Source organism: Alligator mississippiensis, chromosome 1 (genome assembly GCF_030867095.1).
Source record: "Alligator mississippiensis isolate rAllMis1 chromosome 1, rAllMis1, whole genome shotgun sequence".
Taxonomy (NCBI): domain Eukaryota; kingdom Metazoa; phylum Chordata; order Crocodylia; family Alligatoridae; genus Alligator; species Alligator mississippiensis.
The window spans coordinates 296,519,971-296,546,217 of record NC_081824.1 but is presented as its reverse complement, the minus strand read 5'-3'; the positions used below and the strand labels follow the sequence as shown (position 1 = coordinate 296,546,217).

The window sequence follows — 26,247 nt, the reverse complement described above, 5'->3', positions numbered from 1 at the left end:
TTTGTTACGTTTTCCTGAAATATTGTTCTCTTGATTAATTAATATCAAAAGCAAATCTTAACATTTTAAAGATACGACTTGCCATGGTAAGCCCAAAGCACTAGTTTATTGAGCATTTGTGTTAAGATCAGTGTAATTAAAAAACAGATTTTTATTTTAGTTTAATCTCCTTGTGGCAAGGAGATTTCATTCCACCTTTGTCTGTTCCTGCTGATGTCCAAAATGGTTTTATTTTTATCCTTTTTAATCTATTCAATTTGGTCCCCATCGCTAATTTCTGTGCACTTGCCAAGTATAGATTCACAGCCTGGAGGATACGTAGCTTTAGCAGTTTACACTGCTTCCTTTTTTGCTTGAGTTTTAAATTCTGCACACAAATTGAAGGGAAAGTTACCATCAGGGCCATCGGGGGGGGGGGGGGGAAATCGAGGTGACTGCCCTGGGCCCCCACGCTTTGGGGGGCCCCACAGAGCTGGGTGGAGTGGCCATGGCAACTGTCATTGTCGCTGGTTTCACATCCAGCTGCTCGCTACTAGTCACACAACACGGGGAAATTTGCTGTCATGACTCCTTGTGCATCCAGTAGCACTGGAGAGTCTAAACAATCTCACAGTTTGATGACGGTTGTGAGTCTGTGCTGGGTACTAATATTGTATGTTAATACCTTGTTAACAAATTGTGCTGGATTTAGGGGTTGAGGAGCAGCAGTCTGGATTTGCTGAGTTATTTTACAGTATAGACATTTTCTGTGTCTTGATTTCTCTCCATCTGTGATGATAGGATAATCTCTTAGCTAATTCATGGTAAAGTCATTGGTTTGCACAAATGCTTTTATTTTGACTTCCTTGTTCACTTACCAAATTCATAAACTATTAAAGGTGTCCTGGAAAAATAATGTAATTTTTCTCTGCTTTCTCAATAGTTATCACTGCATTAGCAGAACAAAGTTGTTGTAAGTTCATGAAAAGTGTATGATTTCTTTTAAAATGAGTACTTTAAAAAAGTAGTACTTCTAACACTGAAATATATATTTATAGTATGAAGGTCATGCTGCTTCTTTGAGGTAAGTAGTGATTTTGGGGATTAACTACTTGATGGTCATTGACTTAAATGTCATCACAAAAGCGTTAAGGTGATGTTTTTTGCTTTGAAAAGACCTAAGGGAAAATGCACATATTTTCTGTGCTTTCAATAGTGGTGGTACAGACTGTCTAATAAACAGGCCTTCTTAGAAAATTATACATTATTTAAAGGAACTTTTAAATCTTTATTTTGTAGAAACGACCTCTGAGGACATTGGGCAAAGAACAGAAGTGCTCAGGAGCAGGACAAGTATGATTAATTACAAGAAACATAAAGACATGGCTACTAAGATATGGCACATCAGAACTGGTACTGGAAAAATTCCACGTAGAAGTGCTACTTTGGCTGCTAATAAAATTAAGAAAATGAGTGACACAAAGGAACAGCTCTCCAGCTCAGAAAGTGCACACACTGGAAAGAAGAGTAGAAAACTGCTCCATTGCAATGCATTTGCACCTTCCAGGAAAAGACCCATGGACAGCTCTGAGATGGATACTAGTTTGAAGTCTGAAAGTGACAAAGAAGCAAAAGAGCAATATACCAACAGGAAAAAAACCTTCTTGCCCTGATTTGGTTGCTGCTAAAAGAAAATATATTAGCGATTCTGAAAGAGTAAAATCTGAGTCTGAGGCAGATATGAAGGTGGCACAAAAGAAGAGGCATAGTAAAGACTATAAGCAGTTATACCAAACTGCCTATGCTGAATCTCTTAATGTGAAGAATCCCACAGAAGAATTTTCAGAAGAAGTCTCCAAAAGCCTCAAGTCAGAGGATGAGGGCAGTTGGAAACCTTCCAGCCAGTTACTTTCAACAAACAAATGTGGTGGGGTGAACAATTCTGAAGATGAAGCAGATTTTGAGTCCGGCAGCGCAATGACCAATCAAAAAGCTAGAACTTCTCGTGGAAGAGTGAAATCCTGTGGTGTAAAGGACACGTTGGAAGTGGAAACGGGAGAGAGAGGGGATGGCAATACTGTGTCGCACAGCATGGAACCATGCAGGACTGCCAGAAGTTCAAAATCTGGACTTCATGCCAACTTTGATTGCTCTTCTCATTTAGGATCTGAAACTGATTCCAGTAACAGCAACTATAGTGCTGCCACAAAAACAAGAAAGAGAAAAAGAAAAGGAAAAACAAAAGTGATTAGAAGAGGTAGAATTTCAAATTCCAATGTGTCGAAACCTTCCAGAAGGCCCCAACGAAGGAAACGTCTTAAACTTAATCAGGAAAATGACTCTGATGATTTGGACTATACCAAATATAAAAGAGCTAATCGACGTTCTAAAATAAGAACTAGAAATGGGGGTAGGAGGACTGTAAGGTATGATGATGATGGTGATGACGATGATGATGATGACAGAGATCTAGACAACGCAACTTGTGGAACATAACCTTAAAAGGAAAAACCAGCCTGCTTTTTTATGGTAATAACACTAGAATTCATGATGAATGCCGGCTCTTCTTCGTCCTACATTTCAGGGATTATATTTATATTTTTCTATGAAAAAGTTATGAATGTGATTTAAATCATGACTCTCCTTTTCATATTTTGACTTGCACTTGCCTGCCCTTGTAGCAGCATTTAGCACAGATGCCAAAATGTGCCTCATTATAGGGGCAAATGTTTTTCTTTACTGATATTTTATTACATATAGCAAGAGTTTAAAAAAAAAATGTTCAACACTGGGGAAACAGGTTAATAATAGCAGTATGTTGAGTATTATTGTTATGGGTGCTGCAATGAGATACTACCTAGGCTGTATAATATTAATGCATTCAATTGAAAACACCTCTTAATGCTGTCTGAAATCTCACATGATGGTAACAGACTACAAGTAATAGTGGTCATGCTATAGGAAGGTGGACACTGACATAACATCAGATAAGAAATAAATGTTCACTACATAAATAATATAACAGCTTGTATTAGTACAGATGTCAAAATGTTCTGTGCGACCACTATCACAATTATACAGAACCAACTAGCAATGAACAAAATGCTTGCCAATTAAAAAATGGTGCTGGTGAAGATAAGTTTTGCTGACAGGTAGTACTATCATCTTTAATGTGACTTCCATGCTGTAAATTTAAGACCATGATATGCAGGTGAAATCTTGGGTCTAAGCGTTTTTGTGTTTTCTTTATAAAATAGACAAAGTAAAACCAAACTTGTGCTGTGTATTTTTTAATAGGTGAAAATTTTAATTATATTAATTAAAATATTAATGAACCAGAGGTTTTTTCCTAGCTTTTGTTTACTCTTTTAAATTAAACTTGTACTGAAGCACCTTTAAGTTAACTGGTTAGATTTCTGGGACATGGATAAACCTTGCCTACCATGGATAAGAGAGCCACCTACTGTGGTAAGGAAGTGGTATTTTAATAACACCTCAATTAGTTGAGGCAGAGGGTGTTTTGTTTTGTTTTGTTTTTTGGAAGAAAGATTTTCATAATTCTGAGATTTAGAAAAACTTTTCTCAGTGACACTTGCAGTGATCTCCCTCTCCTGCATTTTATTCTGTCAATAAAACATTTAGATTTGAACCTTCAGCATTTAATTCTTTTCCGTGTTGCCATAATTCACTGATATTTAGTTTTAATACCTGAAAATCAGACTTTCACTACGTTTGGGTGACTACAATTAATACTTTAAGGTAGATAAACTGTCATAGTTTTGCTCTATACATTGTTTTGGTGGAACAAAGGCAGTGGAGTCCGCTCCTGGGCATATGACATGGCAACCAACCCCCCTCTTCAGAGCTGTAAATTCAGTATCTACACTGTAGGTGCTGAAGAGCACATTTAGGAGAGGGGGGAAGTTTAGGAAACAAGCTAGATGTGGCTCTTCTGGCTGACCGTTATCCCTCCAGGACCAAGGCCAATCAGTGCAAGTTGGAGCAGTCGCTGCTGTTCCAGTGAGCACTGCTGTAAAATTAGAGCATCATTGAGTCAAACTTTTTTTGATTAGCTCAGCTTTTTTTTTTCCTCTGCTCCACCCAAGTTCTGGGATTCTCTGGATTGTTGTGTTATTGGATAAGAGGTCTGATTTGCTAGGATTTCACACAGATGTAGGCATAGCTCTTCAAACTCTCTGTCTTCATCCTTATGACTTGAACAGCTTGGCAGGGAGGCAGGAAAGTCTGTTCTCCTGTCCTCCCTTTGTAATGGAAGTGGTGACCAGTGAGAGAGCTAAGTAAGTGCAATGAGGTGAGGACCACATCTGCTCAGCATACACTCATGTCAGCAGAACCATGTCTGGGACTAGAGGCAAAACAGTGGCCAGTTGTCACCATCTTTGTTACAGTAACTGATTAAAACAAAGATTTTCTCCAACAAGTTTGCTGAGAGTTAATTGACATGGTGTGGTTGCAAGGTGCCAAAGTGTGTGTTTGGCCAGCACATCTTCAGTATCATGCTCTGTCATATAAATGTTGATACGCACTGTTTTCCCTGCCCTTCCCCCCCCCCCCCCCCCCCCCCCAACTCCTGCATTGAGTCCAGTGGAAATCTAAAGTTTACAACATTTGTGCCCTAGTATTTTTTTTCTCTGATTTAGAATACAGCTTTCAAAATGTTGTATTATTTTTGTAGCAGTTTGTGGATTCAAAATGCACACCAAGTCTCTGATTTTTTGAGCAACAAACATAGTATACGAAACCCGTGTTCATTAATGAGACAGTTGGTTATTCTAAGTGGGGTTTTTGTATTTTTTTTTTTGTTGTTGTTTAAAAATGCCCTTGTCAAAAATAAAGTAACACTTTTTTCTATCTAAAACTAATTGGATGCATTGTTTAGTTGCTGCTTTCTTGAGCTGATAATCAGCATGTTTTGAAGTGTAACCTCCAGTGCTGGATGGAGTAAATGCTAGCATTAAGAAATGTATGAGCCACAGAATTCTGTTCCATAATAAATGGATGGATAGGTTTTATAGGTGGATTCTCCTTTGCATTTCATAGTTTTATTTATGCGCACACGCCTGCACACACTCACATGCCTGTGCATACAGGCAGATTGGTCAAGGACTCTTGATTACAGCAGGGGGGAGCAGACACTTAAAGGGTGTATAGATTCTTCTTACTTATTTCCTATAAGTCTTCTGCTCTTTCCTACAAAGACAATCAACTGTTTCACAAGCTTCATTATTGGTAGATTACTTGGATTAGCCTATTGTAATTAACTACTTTAAATTGTAATTCCTCAAAATGGAACTCCTACACTATAGATTTTATTTCATGTAACAGCTGCTGCCTAAGAAAAACAGATTCGCAGCTCTTATCTTGGGAAGCATTGGGAGCATGAAGGAACCATGACTCTCAAAGGTCAGAAGGCCTACACTGTTCTTTGTCAAATTATGGGCAAAAAAGGATGAAAGCCTCTGGCTTCTAGCAAGCAATAAACCCCCTCCATAATAAACAGGTGTCTGCTTGCAAATGGACATTGCTGACACAACTCTGTGCCTTGCGTTACATAGGGATCATAATCTGCTCGAGGGGAGGGAATGTCCCTGCTTCCAATCTGTTAGCACGTGTTGTTGTCAATAGAAAATATTAAGTGGTAAATTTTGGTTGTTGACATCTAGAGCACTGACATAGGAAAGAGTGGGGAGGGGAAATGTTGCCAACCCCAGTTTTAGAATGCTGCACTAGTGCTGTCTACGTTCATTACTAAAACAGTAATGGAAGAACTGCTTAATACCATCACTGAGGAAATACTATTTTTTCTGGATCCTGGTTTCTCTGAGTCATAGAGAAGGAAGACTGGAAGGGACCTCCAGAGGTCATCTGGTCCAACTTCCTGTCTGAGGCAGGATCAGCCCTCTCTAAACTGTCCTATACAATCTAAAACATTTTGTTTGTGCCAATTTTGGCTCCTCCCTTTCTGTCTGGATATGTAAAAATTGGGGGTTCAGGACTTCTGCTTCCTATTCTAGCACCCTGCTGCCCCTGAACAAGCTTTATAAACTAGTAAGCAGTCTTTCCCATTTCATCACCTATCCTTCAGAGAACCATTTTTTTTTCCCCCAGGGATCTATTGCTAGTAAAGACCAAATTTCCATGTTCTTTCCCCATTTAGTTTGTCTTGTCCTTACCAGGGAAGAGCAAGAAAGAAAGGGTATGAGGCGATTCATAGATGTTAGGGGCCGGAAGGGACCTTGGAGATCATCAGGTTCATCCTCCTGCTCAGTGCAGGAAAGACTGCTGAGGTCAGGTGACCCCAGCGCGGTGTGCATCCAGTTGTATAGATGCTCAAGCCTAGTCTACACTAGTTTTGTAAGTAGAATTGTGTTTACATTTAGCTCCCTTGTGGCAGCACAGCCCCTTCTTTCTGTTGGCAGGGTAACACTAGCTCCGAGTCACTGTGCAGCTGACAGAAGACAAGTGGAGATGCACCTACACTTTCTGCTGGCTGCTGCCAACCCTACAAATAAAATGGTGCTTCCCTGGGTGCACTGTTTCCCCTATTGGCACAGCTGCAGCATGATTTTGGCAGGAGCTATATAGCTATGCTTGCATGACTTCCCTTTGGCTGGTGTTAGCAGATGGCCCTGATTTTATTTATGAGCTGTGGAAGGGGAGTTCTACTACAGACTCCATCTGTCTGCATGGATAGGAAGATAGGACATCATCCTCTGCTGCCCCCACCAATGGAGATTCAGCAGTTTTCACAAAAGCAGCTCTGCCTGCTTCAATAATGGGGGAGATGGGAGGTCTTAAGAAGCTAGACCCAGCTGTTTCCTTAAAGGTAAATTCTAAACTTTTGGCTTAATCCACTTTGAAATTGGAACAGGCGCAGGTCTTGTGAATAATTAAGATACTTGGCAAAGGGGTTCGCCTCTTGTCTCCCTTCAAAAAGATCCATACAAGGATCTATTGCTACAAAATTGCATCCAAAAACCATAAAGATTCCCTCTTCTCTCTGATTGCTGTTCAAATCAGTCCTAAGGCTGCTGCTCCTCCACTCTGCATGAGGTTAGTTGAGTTGTGCATCATTGGTGATTCTTTGGGCAAGTTGACCTGGTGGCGTCCATCTGCTCTTCAGGTATGGATGGCTGTTGGCTTGCAGAGAGCTCATCTGTCTGTTGACAGGTCTTGTTTGTAGTCCTGCTGGGTGTCCACACACCCTCCTCATCCAGCCTAGCCCAGGTGGCACCAGTTTAGTCACCAAAAACCTGACCGTGGAACAGGCAGCGCTGGTTTATATGATACCGAGATAGTAGACTGAGAGAGGCCTGGCCTGACCCGTGATTGGTATTGCAAAAGTATAAACAATGATAATTTATGTGAAGCAAGATATTTCCTATAAACCCCACAGAGGAATAAGTTTAAAAAAAAAAAAAAAAAAAAAAAAAGCTTTTGAGGCTCACTTGGGGTCTCCAGGGATGCAGCGGCTTAGTGCCACATTCTAAAACGGCTTGGTAAACCTTTTCTGGCAGTGGGGCAGAATGACCCAGTTTGGGTCCTAGGTGGGCCTATGCTAGAAACTGGTCATCCATCCTCTCCACCACCAAGCCAGGGCAAACCAAACCCCTCCTCTACAGGCTAGATCCAATGGCTCTGCAGTTTGCACCCCTGTAGCTATCCTGGCTTGAGGAATTCAAGCCAATCTTAAAGAAATAGTAGTAGTTCTGTATTCCTTGTTGATCTATCTATTGCATGAAGTAAGAGGTCCCTCCAGTGGCCAGCTGCTAAACCTGACTTAAATGGAAGCTAGATATTCTCCCGCCCTGGCCCTAAGCTTTGCAGTTGCATGAGAGGTTTCAGGTGCCAGATGATTGGAAGATAGCCAATGTGGTCCCCATCTTTAAGAAAGGGAGGAGGGAGGACCCAGGCAACTATAGGCCCATCAGTCTTACCTCAATCCTGGGGAAACTCTTTGAGAAGATCATCAAGGAGCACATCTGTGATGGGCCAGCATCGGGGATGATGCTTAGGAGCAACCAGCATGGTTTAATTAGGGGCAGGTCATGTCAGACCAACCTGATTGCCTTTTACAATCAGGTCACAAAAGCATTGGACGCAGGTGTCGCCGTGGATGTAGTCTTTCTGGACTTCAGCAAGGCCTTTGACACTGTCTCCCACCCCATCCTCATTAAAAAACTAGGCAACTGTGGCATCGATGTCTACACGGTCAGATGGATTGCTAATTGGCTGAAGGATCGTACTCAGAGGGTGGTGGTGGACGGGTCATATTCAACCTGGGGGGAAGTGGGCAGCAGAGTCCCCCAGGACTCGGGCCCAATTTCTTTATCAGCGATTTGGACGACGAGGTGAAAAGCAACCTGTTCAAATTTGCTGATGATACCAAAATTTGGGGTGAGGTGGGCACACTAGTAGGGAGGGAAAGACTGCAGAAAGACCTGGATAGGTTCCAAGGGTGGGCTAACAAAAACAGGATCCGCTTCAATACTGACAAGTGCAGGGCGCTGCACTTTGGGCAGTAGTAACCAGCAGCACACTTATAAGATGGGAAACTCCTTTCTTGGGAGTACGGAGGCAGAAAGGGATCTTGGAGTCATTATTGACTCCAAGATGAACATGGGCCGCCAATGTGAGGTCACGGTCGGCAGGGCTAACCGGACCCTATCGTGCATCCACAGGTGCATCTCAAGTAGGGCCAAGGAGGTGATCCTCCCCCTCTACATGACACTGGTCAGGCTGCAGCTGGAGTACTGTGTCCAGTTCTGGGCACCCCACTTCAAGAGGGATGTGGACAACATTGAGAGGGTTCAGAGGAGGGCCACCTGCATGATCCAGGGACAGCAGGGCAGACCCTACAATGAGAGTCTACGGGACCTGAACCTGTTCAGCCTTCACAAGAGAAGGCTGAGGGGAGACCTTGTGACCATCTATAAACTCACTAGGGGGGACCAGAAGTGTTTGGGGGAGACCTTGTTTCCCCTAGTGCCCCCTGGGATAACAAGAAATAATGGCCACAAGTTGTTGGAGAGTAGGTTTAGATTAGACATCCGTAGGAACTACTTCACAGTGAGGGTGGCTAGGATCTGGAACCAACTTCCAAGGGAAGTGGTGCTGGCTCCTACCCTGGGGGTCTTTAAGAAGCGGCTTGATGCCTACCTGGCTGGGGTCACTTGAGCCCAGTTTTCCTCCTGCCCAGGCAGGGGGTCGGACTTGAAGATCTACAAGGTCCCTTCTGAACCTGCTTCTATGAGAGCATCCTATGATGGAAATGTTGCCAACCCCAGTTTTAGACTGCTGCACTAGGCCAGTGGGGTTTGGGATGTAAGTAAATAAAGAGGTGGATCCCTGTAAGAGTCCACATATTTTTTTGGTGGGTTTTTTTTTTGTTTTGTTTTTTTTTTTGCAGGGGGTGGGGTTCTGGTTTTTGGAGGGGGGGTTGTTTGTTTGTCGGCTTTTTTGTTTAAAGGGAGTCAGGTGATGGGTAACCCCCTTGCCAAGTATTTTCATTATTCATTGTTTTGGGGAGAAAAACAATAGTTTCGAATCACCCTGCTTCACAGATTCTCCTCCCTCTGAGAAAGACCTTTAAATGTATGTTGACAACATTTTACAGGAGCAGGGTGGACATTGGCTGTTGTGGTTCCCCCTGCTTTTCCTGTGGCAGGTTATGGTGAAGGTAGTCTTTTATGTAGTTTTCTAGATGATGCTTGTATGGGATGGGTTGGATAGGGCTGATCCTGCCTCGGACAGGGAGTTGGACTAGATTAGTGGTGATCAACCTTTTTTTGTACCAGGATCCATGTGTACACATCAATGGCCAGTCCCGACATAGTGCCCCTCACTTCCAGCCCAAGCCCCCTAGTGTGCGGCATCGGGGGTGGAGGGGGGCAAGCAGACCCTTGTAGGCTGAAACTCTGCCAGCCTGCAAGGGAAAAGCCACAGTTTCCCAGGTTTTTCCTCCTTTGAAAGAGAATCAGTTTTTCAAGTTTGTTTGCAACCTTTTCATATATTCTTGCAACTCACTTTTGATTCATGATTTATGCATGGGTTGAGAAACGTTACACTGCCTTCTGGTGCTCCCTTCCAGCCTGACTTCCCTATGACTATGATCTTGTTAACAACAGGGCTGGCCAGCTTCAAAGTGGCTAGGGTTGTCCTCTGTCCTCTTGATACAAAACCAGATGCCTTTATGTCCTCTATTTGTCTCTTCAAGAGAAAAATAGAGGACATAAAGGCGTCAGGCTCTGTATTAACAGAGGACAGTATAGCAGACAACTGGACTAAACGTGGCCCAATCAAATCCAAATCTGAGAGTTGGTCCAAAACCATAAGTGGCCCTACAACTGGAAAACATCTTCCACCCCCAGCAGGGGCTTCAGATACTTCCAAAGTCTTTTGGCAGGCATCCTACGTGTAGGCCTAAGCCTAAAGGCTTGGGGTTCGGATGCCCCCAAGTTTTGCCTGCCCTCAGCCATATGGCCACAGAAGCAACCCAGGGAGGAGCCTTCCATTTCCATAAAGTGGGCTTCAAGCCCCAACCACCTCAGTGGGTACTAAACCACACCAGAAGAGCCGTTACCCCGGGCACGCTTCAGGAAAACTGCCTTTATGGACCCAGATCCATGGCTTCCCCTGCCAGGGACACGGGTGAGAAGTGGAGGAGCTAAGAGGATAAGGGCAGACTCAGGCTTACCACCTCTCACTGCCCGGCCCCTGTGTGAGGGGGCAAGGCTATATGAATTAGCTGCTGAAAGGGAGAAGGGAGGGCAAGGCACCTGGAGCCCAGCCAGTTTTGAGCCCCACTGCTGCCACCCACTGTAGCCAAGTCTTAAGTGTGAAATTATCATATTGGAAGCTCAAAATTATTGTATTTGTTGAAAAAAATACAGTATACTGATGCAAATCGGTCATCTTCTTACCTCCTTTATATTGCTCCTTATAAGTTGCCAGTGAGTGAATGAGAATTGGTGCATCAGAGTTGAAGCATTTATTTGGAGGCCAGCCTTCCTAAGCAAGTGGTGGCAGTGAAAGTTGGGGGGGAGGGGGAACAAAAAGCCTGCAGGTCAGTTAAGACTCCCTAAGGGTGACTTGGGTTTTGCATCTGCTGCACCAATCAGCTAATTCAAAAATGAGTCGATATTTTGACCACTATTATTATTATTGTTGACCGCACAAGACTTGCAATTATCCCACAAATACGATCATTACTGCACCCCTGGTAACACTGCCGCCACCGAACGCCCAGCCCCGACTCCATTGACTGAAGGAAGTGGGGCCGCGCTTCCCGTGTGGGCGGGGCTTATCCCCTTCGGTCCCGCCTCTAGGCGGACTGCGGGGCTAGAGCGGCTCTCTCGCTTCTATGGCTGGTTTGAGGAAGAGCGGCGGCTCTGGCGCTTGCGCAGTTGCGCGAGGGGGTGCGGCTCTGCCCGCGTGCGCCCCTCTCCTGTCCCAAGCATGGCTACGTTCTTTGGGGAGGTGGTGACGGCGCTGTCCCGAGCCGGGGTGGACGAGGAGGAGGCGGAGCGCGAGGAAACGCCCGAGGATCTCGAGATTCGCAGGGAACTCGAAAAGAAAAGGTGCCGGCGGCAGTGGGGGAGGGACCTCCTAACGGTATTGGGGGGGTGGTTAGAACACCTCGGCCGTTGTCATAGGGATGCGAGGTCTCTCTTTCTCTCCATCTTTCTACTCCCTCAGGGGCCGGACGCGGGCGGCAACGTCACTGGGGGCGGGGCCGGGAGGGGCGCGTCACGCGGAGCTGGGCCGGTCTCACCCGCACTCCCCCCCACAGGGAGGTCCGCGTGCGCTGGAGCCCGCGCCCGGAGCCGACGCCCGACGCGCCACTGCGCTGTTCTCGCCTCGTCCTGTCCACCGGCCGCAACGCCGTGGGTGAGTGCCTGCGGGCCGGCATCGGGGCTGGGAGGGAGCTGCAGGGGTCACCGCTTACCCATCACCCTACCTAGACTCCTGGCAGCCCCAGGCAAACTTTTAGTATCATCATCCCCTCCCTCCCCCCCCTCCTTTGCCAGAAATGATAATAATACTAAAAATTACCATTTGGGGGGCCCAGGTGGCCGCCCTGTTCACCCATGCCTGTCTCCGGTCCGGCCCTGCCCTGCCCTGCCCGAACCATCCGTGTCGTCTGTGCTCTGCGTGGGACAGCCACTAACCCTGGCACAGCGCAGAGCACCCTGAGCTGCCAGGTTGACTGGCTAACTGCCTTTCTCTTCTCGGGGAGTGGGCTAGTTGGGGTGAACCTGCCGTGGGTAAGGGGCTGGATTAATGGGTGTGCTGATCCTCCTGCTAGGAGCAAAGCTGGTTAGAGGATCTCACTTCTCCACTCAGGGTCAGCCCCATGTGGGTTCTGGGAAGAATTTTCCCTCAGGATTGGTGGGGACTGCATGGGGTTTGCTTTGCTGTGTAGTGAGGTATTGTCAGTATATGCTTAAGGGGTCCCTGGCAGAGGGCCACATCCTCCCTGTGACACAGTAAGGCGGAGCCCTTCCCAGCCCCTACCGATCCAATCCTGGAGGAAAGTTCCTTCCTGACCCCACATGGGGCTGACCCTGAGTGGAGGGCTGAGACCCTCTAACCAGCTTTGCTCCTAGCAGAAGGATCAGCACGCCCAGCTAGTCCAGCACCTTTCCCAAGGCAGGATCACTCCCGGCAAGCTCACCCGATGAGCAGAGATGGTTGTTACCCATGTTAGTCTTGCGTAGAAAGCCGCAGTGCCTTCCTGCCATGTGTCTGTTCAACTTGCTCCTGAAAACTCCCAAGGATGGGACTGATTTCTCAAGGTAGCCTGTTCCGATGCTTGACCAGCCTCTTAATCGGACCCTTGTAGTCGGGAAGTTCCTCCTAATCTCCAGTCTAAATCTTCACTGCTGCAGCTTGAACCTGTAGTTGTTCCTCAGGTATTTGAACACGTATCCAATCCCTGCTCAGTCTTCTCCAGACTAAATAGAGACATAGAGAAGTTGAGCTGGAAGGGACCTCCAAAGGTCATCTAGTCCAACTGACATAACCCGAGTTCTTTCAGCCTTTCCTCATAAGTCTTGTCTCACTGCTCTCCCTTCACAGTCGGGCAGCTGCAGCACCCCAAAGCACCTCAAGATCCTTTTGAGGGGGCCACGCAGTGTGCAAACACCTGCATGTGCTTCACAGGAACTTTCACCTAGAAATCCATAGCAACAAAGCCGGACCACCTCAACCAGGGACTTTCTGAACCCTTTCTTGCAGACGAACTGCGATAAGACTTTTTTATAGTCAAAAAAACCTAAGCAGAAGCCCAGGGTGGACGTTTTCCAAAGGAGAGCTTTAGTCAAACAAAGGGATCTTGGGTCAAAAACAAGGTTGAGAAGTGCAAGGACAGAATTTTCAACCTGAGGTTGGTGACGAGAGCCTTTGTAGTGTAACCCGACACGACGAAAGGGCTTTAGCCGGGCAGCATAAATACTTCTGTGCCCTTCACTTCTGTGCTCTGCCCTTCACCTTGCCATATTGATGGCCTTTGTTTACTTTCACCTCTACTGCAAATCGTTGTGGCTCCCCCATTGACACTTCTTTAAAACATGAGTCTGACCAGCAAGGTGACTTCAGGGTTTGGGCCAGTTTCTCTGTGTTCCTCTGAGGTTTGAGTAGGATCAAAGGCAGTCGCTGAAGCTTTCTGAGGGGGGAAATGCAAAGGTGTGAGAAGAGCAGTGTAATAACAACAGATATGCCTACCCCATTCTGATAGCAACCATGAAAATGCAGGTGAAACAGTGGAGGTGTTTCTTCTCTGATGTATCTGAATCTCCAGTAGGAGCCAGTAGAAAAGCAAAAAAATGCCTATTTTCCCATTGGGTGGATTGGGCCCTAGACCTAAGCTGTATACAGGAGTGGGCAGTTTAAAATTCTGATCAAGGATGATGATGAAAGAGGTTTCTTGCTCCTGTTAAGCTTTGTGGTGACCAGCGTTTAAAGACACATTTGTTGGATTATGCTACCTAACTCATGCCCTCTGAAACACTGCTGAAGCCTTTCAGAAAACCACATTATGTAATCAAGTTCATAGACTTTAAATAAAGTTTAAAACTACCTAGCTTTCTTCACCTCACTTTTCACATTTCTCACAGCACTTCAGTGCTGTGTTGGTTAGATGTCTTGTGGTTTGCCATGTAAATTTATAGGGGTACACTGTTAAAGGTTTTCTTGGCCAATACCAATAGCTGATTATTCACCAGCCGTATTAGCCAATACTGATCCAATAACTGATTTACAGGATCGTGGCTGGGCAGTGTGGAGAGCAGTGCCCTGTAGATAAGCCTGTGGAGGGGATGGGGCATAGGGGAGTGCGGGGCAGATTGAAGCCTTCCGAAAGTGAGGGAGGGAGTGGGGCTGAGGCTGGGGGCACTGCCTACCTAGGGTAGTGAATGGGAACCCGGGGCCAGGGCAGGGAGTGGGACAGAGCCATTGCTGGTTCGTCCAGGGAATCATTGTCCCAGCACTTAAAAATGGTTGCGGGGATGCTTGAACTAAAGCTTATCAAATGAACTTTAGTTCAAGCGCTGCCACCACCATTTTTAAGTGCAGGATGCTTTTAGAAGGCAAGCGGGGAGCCAAGGGCAGATGTGGGCTGCTCATTGCGGGCTTCACCCTGCCTCCTTTGGTCCAGAAGCTGCATGCTGGCTGCGTGCCCCCTGCCCGCCGAGCAGTGGCAGGCACAACTCACCGCCACCACTGCTGCCAGATGGGCAGGGGATGCATGGCCAGTGCACGGCTCCCAAGGCAAAGGCAGAAGGGTGGAGAGCTCCGACCCCATAGCGGGCAGCCCACCTCTGCCCTGTGCACAAATCTGGGGTGGTACTTGTCCTCCTATGCCTCCCGCAGGGGGTGTATGCAGCAGTGCCTCTCCCTCCCCTTGCCCCCTGGATGAGCCACCTGCAGCTCTGTCCTGCACCTGGCTCTGGGTCCATTCACTGCTCTGGCAGGGCAGTGCCCCCTGCCCCTACCCCACTCCCTCCCTCACCGTGGGGGCCTTGATCTGCCCCCTGCCCGCATGCCCTTCCACAACCCTTCCTCTCCACAAACGTACCTGGAGGGTGCTGCTCTCCACACTGCCTGGTTGCATTCCTGGCCACGTGCATGCTGCGACTGCACTCAGCATCTGGGGGCCCCAGCCAGAAGGCATATTATATTTATCAGTGACATTATCACTGGTTACACTGGCCAAAAAAAGCTGATGGCCAATTATATTAATTTTCCTTTTATCGGTGCTGATTTGATATGGCACCGATATATCAGTGCACCTCTATACGTTCTATTTATGACTATTTTATACCCATTTGTTCTTGGGCTAATGTTGCCCTTTAATTCTCTTGTATCTTTGATGTTTACCACTAGTGTATTTATTGACAGCTTTTAGATTTCTCTTAGCCTTTTTTTTTTTGCTTTGCCCAAGCTCATTAGTCACTTCTCATAACATAAAATGTCTATTCCCCTGATCATCCTAGGAGTCTCTTTTGGACCCCTTTCTTTTGGAATGAATGAATGACTAGATTTTTACTTTTGTTTGAGGTGAGATTTTGTCAGTGCCACATATAATGGTATTAACCTTTTTCTGTTTCTGCTAGAAATCATTAACTTTTTCCAACCTTTTTCACAGCTGTATCGTATTGATCTTCTGTCAGCCTGACAGAGGAGGAGAAAGATCTTGGCTGTACTTGTCAATCATAGGATAAAATAAAAAACCCCCATGATTAATTGGAATGTATTGCAGGCTTTTACTATATAAAGTAATATTGATATTTGCAGCTTTCCTGTCCTCCTTTATTCTGGATTCTGTACGTTGGGAAGTAGTTGGAGCTGTCAGTTTGTGGAATGAGTGGTGCAGGACATTGGATGCAACAAATGTCCTTCCAACAGATTCCTTCTGTTTATTCTACCGATTACTATCAGATCCTACGGTAAGTAACTTTAGTCATTTTGGGGAAAAAAAAAAGCTTGGTCCGTATCTGAGAGTCAGTGATGAGGGGAAGGGAAGAGCAAGTCCCTTTTCAGAAAAAAATATAGGTTGCAGTGCTTTTGGCTAACCACTTCATAAACTGGTTTAACAGATCATGTGAGTTGGTGCTGAGATGAGCTGAATTTCTGGAAATTCAACATAGATAATATTCCACCTTACCAAAGTAAAAAAAACAACAAAACAAACTTATGGAATTCAAGGTAACCCCCCATACCTAGTTCCCACACTTAGAATAGATAGCAAGCTAATGAGAATGCTATGAGACAAATAGTTATTCCTGTTTTTATGTAAAAATGCCTGTATACAACTCTGTTCTTTCAGGTTTTATTGTGCCAGTGCAATTGTTGTGTGGCTGAGGATCAACAATTTCAGTGGCTTGAAAAGGTAAGATTGAGATCAGTGCAAGTTAACCATATCTTGAAAAAAGTTTCTTTATAAGCCACACTCTTTATAATGCCCAGTTATTTTTATATGGTTTCCTTTTCTCTGTTGGTTTAAAAAAAACCCCAAACAATACCCAAAAAACTAAACATTTTCCAGATTTCCTATCTGGAAGTTGCATGAAATCCTATAATAGCTGTCACTTGGTATGCTCGCTGTCATTAACTTGGTAAAACAGTTTCCATTAGAGTGTGTGTTTTCTTACACTTATATCTTTAAAAAAAAATGCCGTTTGGGCTTAAATTTCCTATTACTGGTTTTAGCCCAGAGGTGAATTGTTTCAACTACTTTTGAGTTCTAAGGAGTGGAAAAATACTTTCCTTCCTTAATAAAAATAAAATCTAATTGCATTTGAACAGCACCACAGCTACCAAAAATAACTAATTTGGAACTTGGCATGAACAAAGTCCTTATTAAGGAGCTTGTGCTCTGTTTCTTTAATGTTGGTGAAATTTTTAAAACAAGGATCTTTCTGAGCATGTATGGTCCATCTGTGCCATTATTGTGCACTTTCCCATTCTGCTGTTGTTTAGACTGCTGCTGGAGCAGCTTGCGTTATTGCCAGGCCCAATTCTGAAGGAGATTTTTAATTTACCTTTTTCATTTTCGCAATGTTGACAGTTAGCTGCTTTTCAAATAAAAGCTGAAATTCTTCTGTGATCGCTTGACTCCAGGAGCTGGAGAATTAAACATTTAATGTTGAGGGGGTTGTTTAGAAGCCCTACGGAATTGGAACACCATGCAAATTATTTGCATAAATAGGTTATATCATTCTCAGGGCTTCTCTACAGGTGCAGGGCAGGAGGCACAGTTGTGGGATTGCCCATCAGATCCCATCACACCTTATCACCAGTGCATTAGCCTTGTTGTATTATGATGTAAAGAAAATGTGTGCACTTTTGCTGTCATAGACTGCTTATTTATAAAAACGAGGATGAAAATTACAATGAAAAAAAAAGAAAGCATTTCTGATATCTTAAACTAACAAGTAGTAACATCCAAAGACTATATGAGAGGAAGTTTGGGATCCAGAACTTCTTTTTCTTACGCAGCAGTATTTGTTCAACTCAAGGAACAGTCTGAAAAAAAAAATCAAGATTGCCCTAAAAAGTTCTGGGCAAATTTCAGTTTTAAATAGGATGAAATGAAGAAAAGGTATAATGTGGGAATAAGTAGTGGAAAGCATTATAAGAAGATTGTTTGTTTGTTTGTTAGTTTATGTAATCTTGCGGCTTCATATGGAGTCCTTTCCCTTTCTGCTCCTAGCATTAGAAAAAATAAACTGTTCAGTTCTCCACAGATCTTTAGACAGAACCAAAATCTGATATACAGGGTAAATCTACAGAGAAAATCAATAAATTTAATACATGTGTTATATCTGTTACCTCCTCTCATTTTTTATTCTTTGTTTTGATCCTAGGTTTGAGCACAGGAAATCCTGTTGAGTGGTAGAAATCACACTTAACTCTGCAAATCTAAATTAAACTGCTTTTAGCTATAAAAACAAAATTAAACCCTATCTTGTGTAATTGAATTCCATTATATGTAATCCCAAGAAAAACAAAAGTTTATCTTAGTGTTTTTATTCCAGGTTTTTGGCTACATACAGAAGAAGGACTTACAAGTGATCATTCTTTCAACATGTCCTGTAACTAATTATAAAACTCCAGAATCCACTTTAACACTTCCTTCTCCTTTTCTGAAAGCTTTAAAGACCAAAGAATTCAAAGACACAATCTGTTGTCCATTGCTGGAGCAGCCAAACATTGTACAGGACCTTCCTGCTGCTGGTACATTGGAACTTTAGTTTTATTTTTATATTCAACCATTTCTTTTGCAAAAACATCCTTGCATTCTGCTACAAACTAGGTTGTTGAATACATTAATTTTGAATAACAGCATTTAAATGATTAATCCTAATTTTCAATTTTTTTCCAAAATGTAGTGAATGGGGCAGGAACATAAACTCCCCCAAAATAATTCATAATATTTTGGCATTTTACAAAGCTACTAGTAAAGCAGACAGTTTAACAAAGGCTTTTTACATAATTCAGAGCTTATCATATACAAAGTAACATTATGCCACTTATTGTATTCTCTGACTTTAGCTGTATAATTTCCTGTTAACTCAAGATATTTTGAATGCCCTATCACTGAAGTGGCTAAATATCTGTTGTGGTATTGGAACAGTTCCTCATATTGGATAATGTACAGTGATTGATTGATTCATTGATCCAACCTGTTAATAATTTATTTCTTAATCAGACATGAAAAAATCATTTTCATAGTGAAAACTATTAGACCTACTCAGATTCTCATCAAGGATAGTAAATGTAAATAATTATAAAAATTGTTGGCTGAAGGATGCTGACAGCCTACTGATTTAGGAGGAAAACATTATTTACTACAAAAGTTCTTGATAGTATGGGGTGTTTTGTATCAACAGAAGAAAGTAAAGTAGATTTTAAGCAAAGTCTCATACTGCCCATTGGTACTTCCTCATTAACATTGCCCAGCAATAAATACTAACTCTAGCTCATTTTTATAAGTCCTTTTTATAATTTAGGTTCTCAGATACCAAGAGAATGTTGTGAGAACATGTAATAACATTTGAAATTCAGTAGTTTATACACAGAGAAGGTTTGAACAACTTCTTTATGTTTAGAATGCTGAGTTTGAGCACAATCACATTTTATTTTACTGAGCCGAGAGATGTTACGCTCTTTGATGTAACTTGTCTTTTCTCTTGGTCTTTATCTAGTTCTGAGTTACTGTCAAGTATGGCAGATTCCTGCAGTACTGTATCAGTGCTATACTGATGTCATCAAATTGGATACCGTTACAATCGAAACATTCAAGCCTGTACTTTCTTCTAAGATCATGGCGAGTTTAGTCAAGGTAAAGCTTGTTTTTAAAGATTAATTGATACATAGATTTTTTAATATTAGAGTGTTTGAGGTTTTCGGTTGTTAAGGTTAAGTGAGATGTAGGGAAATTTGCAGAGAGACAGAGGCACAAATTTGGATTAATGGACTTTTCTTAAGCAAAGTATTAGCAGTTGGAGTACTGAATGGTTTAAACTGTTTCCATCTGTGATCAACCCCTAAGCATCAGTGAATCTAAAACTTAACATAAGTGGTCCAGTATTTCAGGAGATGCTTTCAAATGTCTGTTATTACTTCAGCTTCTTATAGAAGTCTCTCATTTAAAAGCCTATAAGCACTGTTATGTGTCTACTGATCCCATATAAGTGTCTTACCCCTATACATCCATAGTCAGGATGATGCCATTCTATCAGTTATATGTTTTCTGGGGACTGACCTAGTCCATACATATCCTGTTTTGGAACTATTTTCTAAGCTGTATCAGCTTTATAAAAATACAGATTTGGGGGCATATCGAATCATAAAGTTTTGTACATTGAAACCCAACTCCTGCAGATGCAGTACTAAACCCAGTGCTATGGCTTGAGGTCTAGTTACTCAGTAGCCAGCAAAAGAAAAGTTAAATGTTTTCCTTTCTAAAATGATTTTAATGAACTGTAGCTACTCAAAAACACTTTCTCTGCTTTTGCTAATTGGACTTCCGTTTAAATGGAAATAGCAACCAGTAGGAGTGTCTGTGTATTTCAGCTGTAATTGTAGGAATTGTAAATTTCAGCTTTCAGACAGTGCCTATTGATTTTTTTTTTTAAAGGATCCAATAGGCTGCTAAATTGGCCATGTTTAAATTTTGGAGGGAAATAAAGGTAGTCTCTTCCTCTGAGGGGTGGGGATAACTATATGAGGAAGGGAATACAAGTTAACAAGTCCCAGTGTACGATTAAACTGTATTCTCTTTTGGTGTGTTCACCAGCACTCTCTGTATCTTATTTTTTAATGTCTGACTTTTACATATAGTTAATATTTTAATCACTTCGCTGTTCACAGGAGTAAAGTTTTGAATAGGAGGTAAAGAGTGATTTTTTTTTTTCTTAATATTGTTAGTGACTGCTTCTTTATTTTATTAGGATGTTCCTGAAAGCACAGAGATGTTGAAGAAATTACTGGCAACCAATGAAATTCATAATAATATCTATACATAAAATGGACATCTACCCGCTGACCAGTACTGTAAAGTCTTATGTAATATGCACTTTTGTAAACTACAGTTGCTTTCAATGAAAATATTTTGGAATTGTGCTTGTTTACTTAAAGTTGAAATAAATACTGACTGATTTTACATTTTGAGGGTTTTGGGTTTTTTTTAGTTGTTTGGGCATTAATTGTTGCCTTGCTTACTAGATGTAAGAAATACTAGATGGGAAATTTTAGAACAGTTTGTACAGGGAAGATGTCTTGAGAATGAAACATGCCTTTTTATTTAAGTGGACTTTTAAAAAATATATATGCACTTTCTATATTCAAAACAAAAAATATACTTCAGGAGTACAATTATTTATTGTCATATTATTTTGAGAGAGAGAACTTGAGATTTCTTAAATCTGTCCTTTGTAAGCCTGTGTCTGTGACTCATCTCCTGTAGCAAAGTGCTTCAGCACTGCAGTTGGTATTGCTGTACCATGTTTTTAAGAATCTTAAAGTATCTTAAGAAAATGATGGTAATGAACTGTAGTAAATGAACCAGTGCAAATCTGACATTTGTTTTTCAAATGAGTAGAGCTATAGGAATGTTGAGTCGCAGCAGATGTGTGTAATATGTAATTTCATTGTTTTTATTTCACTTCTGAATTTCCCTCTGTATTTTAGCCAACTTTTTAAAGAAATTTACTTTTTGATTGTCATAAATTTTGCTGGCCAAACCTGTTCAATTAATGTTTTACATCTTAACAATCAAATCTGACCAAAAACACTAATTTTAAATCATACGTTAAAATGTGCATTGAGCATCTTAAGTTTACAAATGTGTAGTTAGCACAAATCATTTTATACTAAATATGAAATAATCTCTCTCTCACACACACACACACACACGCACACACACAGCTTAAATATTAAGTAGTTAGAGTTAAAATGTTTATAAAAAATTGGTTTAAGAGTCAGTGATATATTGTTCTACCAGTGACTTTTAAAGTATATGTTAGGGTCAACATAAATTTGATACATTAACGATATGTTCTCCTTGACTATTAATTCAAGATCCTAGTTGAGAATGTGTTGCAAGTTTCATTTGGTTATAACCAATTATTGTAAGAGTACTGTCAATACAATGTAACCTTTTAAACTGTTTGAGTCATGTAATAGGGAAGAAAAATTACTTTGAATATACTATGGCTTAGCTTGCTTTCAACATGGCTAATTTTATTTTGTGTAGGAAGCCCACTGAATCTGAATTGTATATTTTGTGGTTTTCTAGTTGTGTTATTTTGTGTGGTTTTATCTCAGTAGTCCCTGCTGTATTTTGTCTATTAATTGCCCTTGATGAGGGTGTAAATTTTCAGTTTATTGCAGCATACTAATTAGTTGGGATTTAGGTTTAATATGCTGTTAATACAGCAACTAGTTTAGAATTGAGATAAACAAAGAGCTATCACTCTGCAAGTGTTATATTGTAATAATTCACTAGAGATGCTTCTCCTTGCTGGGTTTTTTTTTCTCCCACCTCTAAGCAGATATTTACTTAGCTTGAATAGAACCTTTTTCTGCCTTTGATTTTGTACCTGTGACCTGAATTCATATTTTTGCTGTTGGCTTCTCCAGTTGCCTATTTTATACATTTCATATATGTAGTTTACAATAAATATATACAAGTTTCATGGAAAATCTTAATCTTAGAGCCCCACTACATGTGCAAGTAAAGGCGTGTGCATGGCAAGAAGCATGATAGTGGGATCCAGCATTGGGTCCCCTTTCGCCTTATTGTTAGTGCAGAAGGAGCATGATCCTGGGTTCCTTCTGCACCAGCAAGTAGCAGGCTCCTGTGGCTGGGAGCCCCCTCAGCTAAGAGGTTCCCAGCCATGGGCACGACTCACGCACCCCCGTGGCTGGGAGATGGAGCAGCCACAGTTTCTCAGTCTCTGGGATGTGGGAAATTATACTTCTGATACTGATTTTATAGCCACTACAGTTTACCTAGGGTAAATTTAATGTCTCGAAGTTAAAACAGTAACAAAAAATAAGTATTGGAATCAAGGTGTATATTTCTAAATGAGAATAATTAGCCATTGGAATGGCTTGTCAATAGTTGAGAGGCAGTATTATAATATGAAATCAGGATTTGATCTGTTAGGTGACTTTATAGTTCATACATTAACTGGAGCACTACTAGGTGAAGAGGTTGCACTGGATCTGATGATGATTTCTTCCCTGAAAATGTGTTGATTTGATCCTATGCCTGCTGAAGCCAGTAAGATTCTTTACATTCACATAAATGAACTGGTACTCATCCTTGCTTCATGAATCTTAAAAGTTAACTATTTCCTACATAAGAATGCACAACAGGGAGGGAATTTTTTTATATATTCTTTTCATTTTACCACATTTTATAGAGGTAGTCTCTAGGTCCTGCTCCCAGTAAAAAAACAAACCCCTAAAACCTTGTCAGCTTTCTTTTTAAGCAAGTCTTTGTTATTAGGGAGAGCTGGTAGCCAGCAGTTATTTGGATATTTAATCTTTTCTGAGAAGCTGTAACACCTCCACTACCTGTAATTAACTGGGGCGAAGAGTCACTTTTTGGTCCCAAAAAATTCCTTTTTGGTTTGGCTAAGATGCAAACCCTTGAAAATCATCCCCCCCCCCCTCCCCTGCATGCACTGTCAGCAAAAAATGTTGGCGTTTTGCCAAAATAACTGAACACAAGCTTTCTAATGTGAAGTTGAGTTGGTGTTGCAATTTGAGAAGAAGTTATGGCACCTTGTCCAGCACTGAGGATCCCAAATACAGACAGCTGGGCTCCTTCCCACCCACCTCCTTTCTCTTAATGTTTCTGGGAGGCAGAAAGGGAAGAGACAAGGAGTGCCTACCACTTTCTAGGTATGAGGGAGAAAGCCAACTTGTGTTGCTTCCAACCATCCACCCATGAAATAAGTAAATGGTGTTAAATTAAAGCTTGCAGGATGGATCTGGCCCACAGCTGTGTTGTGGTGGCCTGTGGGGCTGCGGGAGAGGCTGGGAATTTGGGGGTAGGAAAAGCTGGAGTGGGGCCTCCTGGTGAAGTCTGAAGTATGGAGTCTCATTTGTGACATGTATTGTTTGGGGGGGAACAGAAAGGGGTTTGGTAAGTGATCGCTTTGTCAACCCTTGCAACTGCCACTGCTTCATGCAGCTCTAACCCACAAGGAGCCCTGTCCAGGGTAAGTTTGACACTGGCCTAAGACTCCCTGCCTTGCATGATGGTCTCCCAGTCCCAGTGCATGGATCTAGCAGGGCACTGAAGCCTTTTCCATGTCCAAGCTTTCTCATGCTGCTAGCATATGTGGTTAGTCTTCTAATGCAGGTTGTGCAGAATGCTTGAAATTTAAACGTGACTGAGGAAGAGTGATAGGCGGGGTTGTTCCATTTGCACATATTGGAAATTGTTTACCAAAAAATGCTTTAAAGATATGCATTTGGCCTATGAAGTTAAGCACTTGAAACTTAGGAAATGTTAGAATTAAGGTCATCCATATAACTGCAACTTAGCCTGCCTGTAATAGTGAATTATGGTAAGTCTGTACAGCAGCAGTTCCCAGATTTTTCCTGGTTGTGACCCCACTTACAGTTCTATAATTTTCTATGACCCTACAGAGTGGTAGCTGTTCACGTGCCTATAATTAAGGGGGAGCGGAGACCCAGAGTGGAACAGTTGAGATGCAGTTAAACTGTCCCTGTCTGCTCTTCCCCATAGTGAAAGCTAAACCAGGCCACTTACCCCTGAATTAAACAGAGCTGGGTTATCCTGGGTTTAGCTATCCCTTACCTTGCAGTAATTGTAGGCATAAACACAGTTATCAGGGAGCAGCTGTCAGTCCCCACATTCTGTTAATTGCAGAGTTGGGGAACAAGGAGTTTATGAATTCACTTGTGGTCATCACCCCTACTTTGAGATCTGTTGAATTGCACAAACGGTCTAATGGTGGGGTAATACATTTGCACACTTCAGTTCCATAACATATATTTGCACATTTTCTTTTCAACAACAGGATACAACAAATTTGACATGGCTTGGCAGTAGTTTATGTGAGGAGGAGGTCTCCATAGATATGCAGAGACTGCTCAATACTCTCCTTTGCAATGTTTTCTTTAATATTTTCATCCTCTTTGGGATCAGTTACATGAAAATGTATGTGAGATGCAGTTACTTTGAGAGGTACTGATTTTGTTTGTAAAGCTGAAAGGTACTTTTGTTTTTAAAGCTGAGGCATCTTTGCTGGCTTTTATGTTTAGCTTATTCCTGGCTATGATAGTACAAACATCTTATTTCTTAACACTGCATGTCTTTGAATGGATGAATATAAGTTCCTGTGATTCTCTGCAAACAACCCCTCCCTCACAATAAAAGACCTGGATTGAGCAGGTTTATCTAGTGTGTTTCCACTGTGGAGTTTCTACTGAAGCAACATTTAGAGCGAGTTCCCCAAGACTCTGCGTTCATTTTAATGATGTCTACTACACTGTTTTGCTTTTTGTCTGTAAAAACCCTACAATGACCTCATTATTCACTACTTTGAAAAGGGCAGCAGACTAAAAGCCACATAAGCAAACTACAGTCATTTTTTTCTTTTTGCCGAGTCGTTTTATAGTCTTAAAATAATGGAGATACAGATACCGAACTATCTGCTCAAATGGAATGGGGCAAGCCATAAAATGCCTATAACTTTTATGGATCAAATTGAGAAACTTGGGCAGTCCTGTATAGATTATATTAAGGTTTAATATAGATGCACTTACCATTGCAAAGTGATCTGGTTTTGGACTGTGTCAGTTGTACCTAATGAGTCAAAAAATTGTAACCAGAAATCCAAGTGCACAGCCACTGTAAACTTTTTAAAATCTCTTACCTCAACTTTACTTTTAATAGTAAATAGTCTTCTTCAATCTGCTGGGACCAACATACACTGAGTTATACAGTCAGACCAATAAAAGATCATCACAAAAAAATTCTTGCCTCTGGTACACTTCCTGGACCATCATGGCTGCAGCAACACCTCAACCCTATACTTACCATATGCAGTTTGTTGTCACGATGTCATTAGCATCCCATTCAGTCCAACAAGTGACAGACATACTGAAATATGCAGTACATGGTATGAGGCAGTGCCTCAGCCTATTCAGAAGTTTTATGCTGTAGGTGGTGTTGGACTTGAAGGTCTAAGGTGGCCAAAAAAGGAGCCATAGTCAATATACTGTTCTACCAAAAAAATAATTTGTGTGGAGTGAGTGGCAATATAATTTAGTGGTGGTGATTTGCTCTGTGGCCTTGGGCAAATCTTTTTGTTAGAGATGCACCAATGCATCGGTCTATATCATATCAGCACTAATGAAAGGGAAATTGACGTTATCAGCAGTTGGCTTTTTTTGGCCTATGTGGCTCATAATGTCACAGATAAATGCCACGTGTGTGTGCAGCTGCCACAGCAGGCACACAGCCAGGAATGCAGCCTAGCAGCTTGGAGAGCAGCATCTGACTGGTAAATCTGTAGGGAGGAGGGGGCACAGAGCAGGGGTAGGGGTGCAGATTGGGGTCTCCACAGTGAGGGAGGGAATGGCGCTGAAGCAAGGGCAGGGGCAAGTGCTGCCCAGCCAGGGTGGAATATGGGACTGAGCCATAGGCAGCTCGTTTGAGGAGCCTGGGGGAACAGGGTGGCTCCTGCCATTGCGCTT

General features: G+C 42.4%; 2 protein-coding genes across 2 annotated transcripts in view; both read left to right on the top strand.

Annotated features, from left to right (window-relative positions):
* BRWD1 (bromodomain and WD repeat domain containing 1) overlaps positions 1 to 5,020 on the top strand; it is a 97,276-nt gene extending 92,256 nt beyond the window's left edge. Inside the window, 2 exon segments of the mRNA XM_059720745.1 lie at positions 1,279 to 1,607; positions 1,609 to 5,020. Coding sequence (XP_059576728.1) covers positions 1,279 to 1,607; positions 1,609 to 2,475 — 1,196 coding nt within the window. The 3' untranslated portion in view covers positions 2,476 to 5,020.
* Positions 5,021 to 11,395: 6,375 nt separating this feature from the next.
* Positions 11,396 to 20,668, top strand: PSMG1 (proteasome assembly chaperone 1). The gene is made up of 7 exons (XM_006262512.4): positions 11,396 to 11,579; positions 11,792 to 11,889; positions 15,796 to 15,947; positions 16,328 to 16,390; positions 18,039 to 18,237; positions 19,209 to 19,345; positions 20,457 to 20,668. Exons 1-7 carry the CDS (start codon positions 11,458 to 11,460, stop codon positions 20,529 to 20,531), a joined length of 846 nt encoding a protein of 281 aa, XP_006262574.2. The 5' UTR covers positions 11,396 to 11,457; the 3' UTR covers positions 20,532 to 20,668.
* The last annotated feature ends 5,579 nt before the right edge of the window (positions 20,669 to 26,247 follow it).